At 41.8% G+C, this 12473-nt stretch overlaps 1 protein-coding gene across 5 annotated transcripts in view; it reads right to left on the reverse strand.

The window, feature by feature from the left end:
• Positions 1-12473, reverse strand: part of LOC118386109 (anion exchange protein 3-like) — a 101325-nt gene that overhangs the window by 15205 nt on the left and 73647 nt on the right. For 4 of the 5 annotated variants that reach the window (XM_035773536.2, XM_035773535.2, XM_035773537.2 and 1 more), the window contains 9 exons: positions 11052-11194; positions 10189-10369; positions 9930-10065; positions 7677-7802; positions 4684-4861; positions 2768-2873; positions 971-1155; positions 551-779; positions 222-437 (listed from right to left, as the gene is read on the reverse strand). In XM_035773536.2, the coding sequence (XP_035629429.2) occupies positions 222-437; positions 551-779; positions 971-1155; positions 2768-2873; positions 4684-4861; positions 7677-7802; positions 9930-10065; positions 10189-10369; positions 11052-11194 (1500 nt within the window). The remainder of the gene's footprint in view (positions 1-221; positions 438-550; positions 780-970; positions 1156-2767; positions 2874-4683; positions 4862-7676; positions 7803-9929; positions 10066-10188; positions 10370-11051; positions 11195-12473) is intronic. The other variant, XM_035773538.2, reaches the window with a different exon arrangement.

Raw genomic sequence — 12473 nt, forward strand, 5'->3', positions numbered from 1 at the left:
GTACAAGTAAATTGTGAAAAACAGCTAGCTATGTTGTCGCAAACGTTTTTGGCAATGGGGTCTTACATTAAGCGAGCTGGTTATTTAGTTAGCTAGCACTTTATGGAGTACACATCCTCTTAGGACAGCTAGCAAACATTTCATTGTTTGTTCTGAAACGTCGGTGAATCACATTCTTGGGGTAGAAGGAAAACAAATATGTGCCGGCAAAGCTCTCTTACCCAACAGTCCTCCGAAGGTGATGGTGGGCGAGAGGGCTGCGAAGTAGATGAAGATGATGGCGGCAATGCACTGTGAGTCCAAGGCGTCCTTGATGTCACTGGCGTAGCGTGGGTAGCGTCGTCTGATGTCATGGATGAGGCCCCCGAATGGGATGCCTGACCGCTTCATGGGGTCCACCTCTTGGTACTCCTCTTCCTGCTCGTCCTGGCTCACCTCTGCAGTGCAGTGAAACAGACAGACATCCAGTAAGCCTGTGTTTTTCAATCTACTCCTGGGGAACTCCAAAGGGCTGCAAACAAAATAAAGAAATAAATACAATTATGATCACCTTTGGTCTCCTGGTCTGTCCCGGGGGTGGCCTGGGTCATGCCCTTCTTAATGTTCTCTCTCTCCTTCCTCTTGCGCAGCATCTGCTTCTGGAAGGAGGCTACCGTCTTTAGCAGGTCCTTGCCCTCCACGTCCGACGGGGGGATAACGATGCTGCAGTCCAGGAACTCATTGATGCCGTTCAGCAGGTCCTGCCGATCATCCGCGAAGTAAGCAACCTCGTGGAAGTTCTGGGGATGTTTTGAAGAGATGAGTAATGGTCTACAAGATCTCACTGACCCAGACTAAACCTCTATTTTCTTCCCAGGACTTTTAACCTGTCTGGGAAACCAGACCTAAATGTTTGTACTCTTTGTACCATTTACAGCTGAGAGGAATTATGGGAAAATTTGTTTGCCATGTTTTTTTTCAGGTCAGCTACCTTGTCAGACATCAGGGTGGAGAAGGAGCGTCCGATCTCGTGATAGTCCATGTTGGACTGAGCGGGGCCGAGCAGGGCAAAGAGGAAACGGACTGGCACCGGCACCTCCAGGACCGACTCCAGCAGCACCGCCTCACTCAGCCTGATGAAGGCCATGGCCGGCTGCTCCAAGAACTCCACACACCCTGAGGAATGACACACAGTTAAGGATCTTTGGAAACAATGCTAATGCTAATAGGTAAGGGGTAATTGGTGAGGGCTAAGGGAGGCAAGCTAAGCTAATATTGCAGCCAATGGGTGTTTCCAGGGCAAGCCATTTTGCCTGAGAAATAGCACCACACATCTGCTACTACTGTCAGTGGAGAGATGAGTTGTGCCAATTAGAAATTAAATCAACGCTAACAATTGGTACACACCGCCTTAAGGCTGACATGTGAACGGACAGAGCCAATACTTACACAGGCAAATGTAGCCGTGAAAATAAATGTACAGTACATCCAAATGCATGTTTCAAGCACACATACAGTACCCGGAAAACGTTTGGACACACCTATTCATTCAAGGGTTTTTCTAATTTTTAAAAACTATTTTCTACATTGTAGAATAATAGTGAAGACCTCAAAAGTAACCAAAAAAAGTGTTAAACAAATCAAAATATATGTTATATTTGAGATTCTTCAAAGTAGCCACCCTTTGCCTTGATGACAGCTTTGCACACTTTTGGCTTTCTCTCAACCAGCTTCACATGGAATGCTTTTCCAACAGTCTGGAAGGAGTTCCCACATATGCTGAGCACTTGTTGATTGATTTTCCTCCCACTAAGAGCAAACCAGATGGCGTATCTCTGCAGAATGCTTTCGTAGCCATGCTGGTTAAGTGTGCCTTGAATTCTAAATAAATCACTGACACTGTCAACAGCAAAACACCTCCTCCTCCATGCTTCACAGTGGGAACCACACATGCGGAGATGTCTGTTCACCTACTCTGCATTTTTGGTTGGAACCAAAAAACTTGCATTTGGACATCTGACCAAAGGATAGACTTCCACCGATCCAATATCCATTGCTCATGTTTCTTGACCCAAGCAAGTATCTTCTTCTTATTGGTGTCCTTTAGTAGTGGTTTCTTTGCAGCAATTTGACCATGAGAGCCTGATTTCGGCAGGGTAGCCTAGTGTTTAGAGCGTTGGACTAGTCACCAAAAGGTTCCAAGTTTGAATCCCCGAACTGACAAGGTACAACTCTGTCGTTCTGCCCCTGAACAGGCAGTTAACCCACTGTTCCTAGGCCGTCATTGAAAATAAGAATTTGTTCTTAACTCATTTGCCTAGATAAATAAAGGTTAAAAATTAAATAATTCATGCAGTCTCCTCTGAAAGGTTGATGTTGAGATGCGTCTGTTTCTTGAACTCTGTGAAGGATTTATTTGGGCTGCAATTTCCGAGGTGCAGTACTCTAATGACCTTATCCTCTGCAGCATAGGTAACTCTGGGTCTTCCTTTTCTGCGGCGGTCCTCATGAGAGCCAGTTTCATCATAGCGCTTGATGGTTTTTGCGACTGCACTTGAAGAAACTTTTAAAGTTCTTGACATTTTCCAGATTGACTGACCTTCATGTATAAAATATATTTTGCTTAGATTAACTTTTTTTTTAGTTACTACATGATTCTATTCTATATGTTATTTAATTGTTTTGCTGTCTTCACTATTATTCCACAATATATAAAATAGTAAAAAAATAATGAAAAACACTCATGTCCAAACTTTTGACTGGTACTGTATATACTCCTTGGGCTTACCCACTAAGACCACGGTTGCTTCGGCGTCCTTGGGAATCTTGGCTAAGAGTTTTGTGTGTTTGGTAACCTGATGGTCGTGAGCCGTCGGCAGGGGGTGATGTGATTTCTGAAGTCACAAACCAGAAAAATGTTAACAGGTGAAGCGTAAACATAAGGATGTATTTCATGCTAAGCCTGTGTAAGGCCTGTGCTAAACAAAAGCTTTGCCAGACGGTCACAGAACATCCACAGGCTCTCTCCTTGGTATGAGTTGATCCAAACCCTACATTTGTCCATTTTACAGACTGTTATGAACTTTCAACAGTCGTACAGTGTCTATCTAGCATTCATCTACAGACACAAATCAACACAACGTCAGTGACAAAAGTACGAAATGGTAAAATCACTTTCACATATTTTAATACGACTGGAGTTTTAGATTTTTATGAGCTGTTTTAAATTTGCCAAGGTTTCAAGCCACAGGGAACATTAAAGTTTCACAGTTTAATGCATCAAGAAGTTTTAACAAGGAGCACCTGTAAGCTGACGAAGAACATCATTCATCTCATGTGGGTGGAGTGGCTAATGGAAGTTTTTTTTGTCTCCGATTCCAAGCAATATCTGGGGTTTTCTGTTTCCCACTGTGGCTGCATTACTGAACTCGACGCATATCTCAGATTTGTTTTTACACTCTAATATACACTGAGTTTGCACAACATTAGGAACACCTTCCTAATTTTGAGTTGCACCCCTTTTGCCCTCAGAACAGACTCAATTTATCAGAGCATGGAATCTATAGGGTGTCCAAAGCACTCCACAGGGATGCTGGCCTATGTTGACTCCACAGTTGTGGCAAGTTGGCTGGATTTCCTTTGGGTGTTGGACCATGTTTTATACACAATGGAAACTGTTGAGTGTGAAAAACCACACATACACAATCCATGTCTCAAGCATTAAAAATCCTTCTTTAACCTGTCTCTTCCCCTTCATCTACACGGATTGAAGTGGATTTAACAAATTATATCAAAAAGGGATTATAGATTTCACCTGGTTAGTCTGTCATGGAAATAGCAGGTGTTCCTAATGTTTTGTACACTCAGAGTGTGTGATATACAGTACTATACAATGGAGAAAAAAATGTAATATGACATACAGTATTGTATTTCTATTTCAAGGTGGAATTTGAGCAATATCTCTGTGCCTCAGAACGTGAAATCATCTACTCAGACCATTCTTCGTTTGTTTTCAAAGGAATTGGACAAGGCCATTGAGCCAAGAAAAGGTGTATTATGTCCATCTGAATAAACATTCAGGCTTGTAACTGAGACACAAAGACGCAGACACAAATATCCAAAAGGCTAACAGTATCGGACCAATAGCTTTAAAGGCCCAGCGGACTCAAAAAATGTGATTTTCCCCTGTTTTATATATACTGTACTTCCACACTATGAGGTTGTAATAATATTGTGAAATTGTGAAAATTATGATAATATCCTTTTAGTGTAAGAGCTGAAACGAACGCCTGAAATTTCAGCCTGTTTTGGTGGGATGGAGTTTTAGCTTGCCTGGTAACATCACCAGGCAGTAAATTAGTTAATAGACTAATAAGATAATTCCAAACCTCTTTGCAAATAACAGCTGCTTGTTTTCCATTTTCCACTCCCCACTCATACCACTCCCAGACAGTCCTAGAGAAATGTTGCTTGAACAATGGCTCTTTGCTAAGAAGCTATTCTTGTTTCTTTTTGAACATTTTTGTTTAAAAAAATCACAGTAAGATACTTAATTTTTACCCAGAAATCATTTGATATTGAGATTAAAAAACGGTTGTATTGGGCCTTTAAACATACATCTCCAGTCCAGCCTATAGATGTGCACAAGACTAAACAAAAAAGCAACACTTTGCCCACGCCCCTCATAAACAAGCTCACAAACACCTCTTTGTCATGGTCTGGTGCTTTGTTGTCATGGTGGTGGTGGACCGCTGCATGGTCTTCGGCCACAAGGGGCAACGCAGTGTTGGGAACGTGGTTGTGGTTGCGGTGGAAGCTGCCTTGAAGGCTGTTACTAGAGTGGTTGCGATGGAAGAGGCCCTCCTTTTCGTCGTTCGGGTGGCTGGAAGCAGGAGACACAGGAGGTTGTATTACAGTCGGGAGTTGCCATGCAATAAGACTGGAACTTCATGAAGGTTGCTATACAATATAAAGTGGTTATTATGCACAGCGATGTCAAAATGTATTGCATCCATTCAAGAAGTGGATGATAGTTAATGGAGTCAGTATCAAAAGAAACAAATCCTTCATATCCTCTACATACCGTCCAACGACTCTTATTAAGGATATGTTATGAAGGCCCTCATTAAGGACATGTTATGAAGACTTATTAAGGATATGTTATGAAGGCCCTCATTAAGGACATGTTATGAAGACTCTTATTAAGGACATGTTATGAAGACTCGTATTAAGGATATGTTATGAAGACTCTTATTAAGGATATGTTATGAAGACTCTTATTAAGGATATGTTATGAAGACTCTTATTAAGGACATGTTATGAAGACTCGTATTAAGGATATGTTATGAAGACTCTTATTAAGGACATGTTATGAAGACTCTTATTAAGGATATGTTATGACAACTCTTATTAAGGATATGTTATAAAGACTCTTATTAAAGATATGTTATAAAGAATCTTTTTAAGGATATGTTATAAAGACTCATATTAAGGACATGTTATAAAGACTCGTATTAAGGATATGTTATAAAGACTCGTATGAAGGATATGTTATAAAGACTCGTATTAAGGATATGTTAAAGACTCGTATTAAGGATATGTTATAAAGACTTGTATGAAGGATATGTTATAAAGACTCGTATTAAGGATATGTTAAAGACTCGTATTAAGGATATGTTACAAAGACTCGTATTAAGGATATGTTATAAAGACTCTTATTAAGGATATGTTACAAAGACTCGTATTAAGGATATGTTATAACGACTCGTATGAAGGATATGTTATAAAGACTCGTATGAAGGATATGTTATAAAGACTCTTATTAAGGATATGTTACAAAGACTCGTATTAAGGATATGTTATAAAGACTCGTATGAAGGATATGTTATAAAGACTCGTATTAAGGATATGTTATAAAGACTCGTATTAAGGATATGTTATAAAGACTTATCAAGGATATGTTATAAAGACTCAAGGATATGTTATAAAGACTCAAGGATATGTTATAAAGACTCTTTAAAAAATTGACTCAACCTATTCAAGTGGGTGACACACTGGTGGTTTTCTATGTATTCCATGGAACACACTGGATTGCATTAGGTGTGCTCCTCTAAAACAAGACAGCAATGTGTGTGTGTGTGTGTGTGTGTCTGTGTGTGTGTGTGTGTGTGTGTGTGTGTGTGTGTGTGTGTGTGTGTGTGTGTGTGTGTGCTTGCGTGTGTGACCAGGCCCCTCACAGTACACATACAGTTTGATCACACTCACACTCCGGTCCAGAGGTGACATCACCTCCATCATTAGGTCCGTTTGGTCTTGTTACCCGTCTCCCGAGTTCGACACAATAGTTCAACAAAACAAAAGAACAAGGTGTGCCACCACACCGAATTGTGCTCAAGCAGCACCCAGAGAATCTTTAAACGGGAATGAGTAAGCGATGAGCTAAATTCTACAGCCACCTTGATGCATTTCTTTCCACATCATAAATTCCTATCTTGGACTGGCTCAGCCAATTCGAAGGCTTTTCCCATGGAAAGCAGCTGGTGACATGGTGGAAAATGTTGCTGAAAAGTTGCAACTGACGGGGTGTGTGCAACGAGGCCTGGTGGCGGAGTGTTGATGATCGTCTGTTGTGTGTGTGTGTGTGTGTGTGTGTGTGTGTGTGTGTGTGTGTGTGTGTGTGTGTGTGTGTGTGTGTGTGTGTGTGTGTGTGTGTGTGTGTGTGTGAGAGAGAGAGAGAGCGAGAGAGAGGGAGGGAGAGAGACAGTTTAATATATTCAACAAATGTGTTTGTCTGTGTGTGTAAGCGTATGCATGTGTGTGTGTGTGTGTGTGTGTGTGTGTGAGAGAGAGAGCCATAGTTTAATATAATTCAACCAAATGTGTTTGTCTGTGTGTGTATGTGTGTGTAAGTGTATGCATGCGTGTGTGTGTGTGTGTGTGTGTGTGTGTGTGTGTGTGTGTGTGTGTGTGTGTGTGTGTGTGTGTGTGTGTGTGTGTGTGTGTGTGTGTGTGTGTGTGTGTGTGTGTGTGTGGTGCTCTTATAGTGAATCTGTCTAAATGGTTGACAATGGTTTCATCTGGCCCAGAGTTTGCTCTATGGTTGGTGACAGACTGCCAGGTGACTTGTCACTGACCCCTGGTGTAACATGGCTTACAGGGAGGTTGGCAACTTGGCACCATAAGAGACAGACAAGGCAGGTTCCAGTTCTGGGATGAAGCCACAACCCATGTTTTGACAACACTGCCTGGGATAAATAACTGCAAGTACATTTGTCCTCAAGCTTCACTGTCAAAATGAGAAGAAAAAAATATATATATTGTTTTCCATAATAGACAATAGTGACACTATTTTCATATAGTCCTTTCTGACTCTGAAATGTGTAGATGGTGACCTGTACAAATTTAAACATCAAACAGCATAACAGCAACAGGTATAAAAGAACACACTAATATAACACAGCAATCGATCAACTTCAGACAACACAATAGGCCTAGTAGCCATGACTTCATCCCATCATCCAAAAGGCATACATACCATTTAGATCGAAATGGATGATTGCTTGCAGCAAACCCAGGAACACACCACAACATTAGTAAGAAAACCATGGCTGCTGAGTCTCTGCAAACCATTAATGTTCCACCACAGAGTACCTCAAGGCACCATGCAAGGTGAATACTGTTATAGCCAAACATGGTACCATTCTGTCCTCTTCTTTACTGGAGGGCTTGTGTCGGGATCTGGGACCAAGCTGGGCCTAGGGACCAAACTGGGCCTAGGGACCAAACTGGGCCTAGGGACCAAACTGGGCCTAGGAAAACTGAATCTGAGTACAGAGACAGATAGAAGAGAGGGTTCACACAAATTTGAAAAGTGTGTGCTTGTGTGTGTGTTTATGCATGCGTATGTTGGAATGAGGCCACATAGGCCTGTGTCCCAACTTAAGGCGACTTCCTGGGTTGTAATTCAACTATTGCAAGCTACCACATTGAAGGCAACAAAACACAAAACACAGTCCTCCTCTATCCTTCATTCATGTACTCATACTGCTCATCCCTCAGCCTTAAATTCAAATTGACTGCTGACACTCATCAAGTCTTTTCTCCCTATATATGGGGTGGCAGGGTAGCCTAGTGGTTAGAGCGGTGGACTAGCAAGTTCAAACCCCCGAGCTGCAAGAAATGGTTTCAATTGTTTGTGATGATTTAAAACAGTGAGATCCTTAATTTAACCAGGGAAGTCACATTGAGATTGACATCTCTGTCAAGTGAGATTTAGAAAAATGTTTTAACTGGGCTATGTATTTAGTATTGATCTCCCACTATTTATTCTATCATTTGGTTGTAGGTCCAACTATAATCACTATATGCATCCCAAATAGCACCTTATTTCTTAACCCTAATCTAGGTCACCTTCAACCCTAATCTAGGTCACCTCCAACCCAAATCTAGGTCATCTCCAACCCTAAAATAGGTCACCTCCAACCCTAATATAGGTCACTTGATTCTAATAATCTGCTGGTTATTAAGATGAATCGGGTTTGTTACAACTGGAGTTGGAGCAAAAATCTACAGGAGGGTAGCTCTCCAGGAACAGGGTTGGAGACGTTTTGTTTTCGAAATGATAGTTTCCGGATTCGACCATATTAATGACCAAAGGCTCGTATTTCTGTGTGTTATTATGTTACAATTTATTCTATGATTTGATATTTGATAGAGCAATCTGACTGAGAGGTGGTAGACAGCAGCAGGCTCGTAAGCATTCATTCAAACAGCACTTTCGTGCGTTTGCCAGCAGCTCTTCGCTGTTCTTCAAGCATTGAGCTGTTTATGACTTCAAGCCTATCAAATCCCGAGATTAGGCTGGTGTAACTGATGTGAAATGGTTAGCTAGTTAGCGGGGTGCGCACTAATAGCATTTCAAATGTGACTCCCTCTGAGACTTGGAGTAGTTGTTCCCCTTGCTCTGCAAGGGCCGCGGTTTTTGTGGAGCGATGGGTAACGATGCTTCGAGGGTGGCTGTTGTCGATGTGTTCCTGGTTTGAGCCCAGGTAGGGGAGAGGAAAGGGATGGAAGCTATACTGTTACACTGGCAATACTAAAGTGCCTATAAGAACATCCAATAGTCAAAGGTACAGTATATGATTTTTTTTTATTTTTTTTTTTACCTTTATTTTACTAGGCAAGTCAGTTAAGAACAAATTCTTATTTTCAATGACGGCCTAGGAACAGTGGGTTAACTGCCTGTTCAGGGGCAGACGAACAGATTTTGTACCCTGTCAGCTCGGGGATTTGAACTTGCAACCTTTCAGTTACTAGTCCAATGCTCTAACCACCAATGCTCTAACCACCAATGCTCTAACCACAGAGAGAAATAGTCCTATACTTCCTATAATAACTACAACCTAAAACTTCTTACCTGGGAATATTGAAGACTCATGTTAAAAGGAACCACCAGCTTTCATATGTTCTCATGTTCTGAGCAAGGAACTTAAACGTTAGCTTTCTTACATGGCACATATTGCACTTTTACTTTCTTCTCCAACACTTTGCTTTTGCATTATTTAAACCAAATTGAACATGTTTCATTATTTATTTGAGGCTAAATTGATTTTATTGATGTATTATATTAAGTTAAAATAAGTGTTCATTCAGTATTGTTGTAATTGTCATTATTACAAATATTTTTATTTTCTTCAATCGGCCGATTAATCGGCATCGGCTTTTCTTTTTGGTCCTCCAATAATCGGCACCGGTATCGGCGTTGAAAAATCATAATCGGTCGACCTCTAGTACAGTGCATTATATATATAAAAAAAATATATATTTAATCAATTTTAGAATAAGGTTGTAACATTGGAAAAAGTGAAGGGGTCTGAATTCTTTCCGAATGCACTGTGCTATTTTATGTGGGATAGCCCTCTGAGCTAAAGCCTGGGCAGCTGACCACTCACTGGTGTTTGAGCAGCAGGGCACGGAGCACGTTGGCCCGGTCTTCCGCTCTGATCTGGTCTGAGATTATCATGGTCTCCACCACCAGGTGAGCAATACCAGGCAAGGTGGTCTGCTCCAGGTCCAAAAGGACGGCACCTTATGTGGGATGGTAGGGGGAGAGTGAAGGGCACAGATTTACTACCTATTGTAGTGGAATTTCAAAGTTTTATCAATAGTCAATTTGTGACTGTGTGTTTGTGTGTGTGGTGAGGGCGTCACCATGTGTGATGGTCCTGCGGAGCTCCAGCAGACTACGGAAGGAAAGCGAAGCCACGTGGGGTTTTCCCCAGCGGTCTGTCTCCTCTTCCACGTCCTCCTCAAACTTGATCCAGCGGGCCGTCTCCTTCCAGCGCATTTCCTGGTTCTTATCCACTATCAGCTCATTGAGTTCCACAAACACCTATAGAGACCAAACAGACACCTAGTTATCCATGACTTCCCATATGGCTCATCTTCTCTTTTTCTTTTCTTTGTTTGTTCAAGAACTGAGAAAAAAGTTGAAAATCTAATGAATGGAAAAATGTCAAATTCAATTATATTAAAGTCTATGAAGTAAAGCAGAATGTTTTCTTCTTAAGTCTAAGGAAAAAGCTTTTGGTCTAATTGACATGTGTGCTTTGCACTGTCGGAGACTTATTGAAATGTTTCTGCAAGGAATGTTCTTGGAGCACACAGCGAGCTAACAGAGTCGATGTTAGCTCCAACCTTCCTGGAACATTAAAGGAACCAAATAGACGGCGATCACTCCTTTGCCAGACTATGACATCATACGAATGGGACACAAGGGAGCTACTCAGATAACACTTTGATAGAAATAGTACACAAAGTTAGAAAATATGTTGCAAAGGTCACGGATTAGATTATACAGTCTCAAAATAGATCTTCTAAGTGTTATGACTGAGGGCTTAGGCCTACAGTATGTCGTGACTCCAACTGTGAAGTGAGGTTCCCTGGCTTTAGAGCTGCTAAATGTTTAGTAAGCAATTCCTAGGAAGATCCTATGTTTTCAATGATTTAATATTTCCAATTAGTCAATTAATCAATTGACCAATCAACTGATGCCGTGGAGTCTGTTCTCTCACCTCATGGGTCTTCTTGTCAGCCGTCCTCTTCTTCTTCACGCTGGACAGTTGAGAAGAGATGTTGGTGGTCTGGAGGAGCTGGCATCGAGATGACTTCTTCACCAGGTGACGCCTCACTCCAGGGTTGTCCTCGAATCGGTGACCTTAAAGCACAACAACAGGAGCAATTATTAATGACACTGGGAGGTCAGCTGCAGAAAAGGTAAACTGTGCTCACTTGAAGGCATAGTATCGTACACACTCAGGTTGTATGAGGCATTTGACATGTGTTTTTATTTGTCTGCACAACACAACCGTTGTGCGGTGTCACATTTTGTTTTTGCAAATATCACAACTGTTATGTCAAATGTATGTGTGTACCAGGCAAAAGACTGGCTGAGTACGGTCTCTATGGGGGAGCTCTGTCTTATGACGGAGAAAAATAAATCAATCTGATTATAGATGTCTATTAAAAGCGCAATAAGCAGTTGAAACAATAACAAAGCGCACTCCCTGCCCCTGTTTCAGTAAAAATCAGCGGGATACGGCTGGAGAAATGTAACCACTCTCAAATTCATGTTTTGAGGCTTTAGTGTTTATTTACATTTACTTTGCTTACAAACATTGGAGCAAAACAAGCTTATATGTTGGGTTCTGACTGGGTACTTCAATGGGTACATAATCATGATGGTCGATTGCCCCTTTAAAGTTTCCATGGGAAATAAAGGGAAAATACGGCACACAGTAGGTACATGGGGTAACAGATGAGCTGGGCAAACAGACGGGTCGTTATGTTGGGTGGTTTTTCGCCCACCACAGACCTTTAGAGAATAAAAAAAGCCTGATTCAATTTTGAAGCTCTTCAGGCCACAAACCATATTTTATTGAATTTTGCGTAATTGATGCTGTCTACTCCTGGCGATGTGGGTGGGGCCCGGCGATGTGGGTGGAACGAGGAAGAGGACGCTCTAAGGACAAGGGTGTGTGTGCACATGTGTGTGTGTGTGTGTGTGTGTGTGTGTGTGTGTGTGTGTGTGTGTGTGTGTGTGTGTGTGTGTGTGTGGGTAGATGCTAGTTACACTGCCAATCAAATGGCTGGTTTTGCAGACACTCTGGGGAGAAGGCCTGGCCAGACCACCTCTAGACCTCAGCTGTTTTTTGTTGTAGTCACACCCACCACAGAGTGTGCCATAAACAAAGTCTAGGAAACAGGTTGTTTTGTTCCCTCTCTCATCCTCCATCCCTCTGACCCCAAGTTCATCCCTCCATCCTTCTATTCTTTCATTCTGTGGTGTTGTTCAGGCAATATAATCATCATAACAAACACTCTATGCTAACAGGTTTGGGAGTGCTCCCAGGGGTAACTCGGTATTGAAGTGGAAGAGACACCCTTTGGCTGGACTCGCTCTGAGCTTTGCTAACTAAGTACAAGTTATTCTGCTG

This window comes from Oncorhynchus keta, chromosome 7 (genome assembly GCF_023373465.1).
Source record: "Oncorhynchus keta strain PuntledgeMale-10-30-2019 chromosome 7, Oket_V2, whole genome shotgun sequence".
Classification (NCBI taxonomy): domain Eukaryota; kingdom Metazoa; phylum Chordata; class Actinopteri; order Salmoniformes; family Salmonidae; genus Oncorhynchus; species Oncorhynchus keta.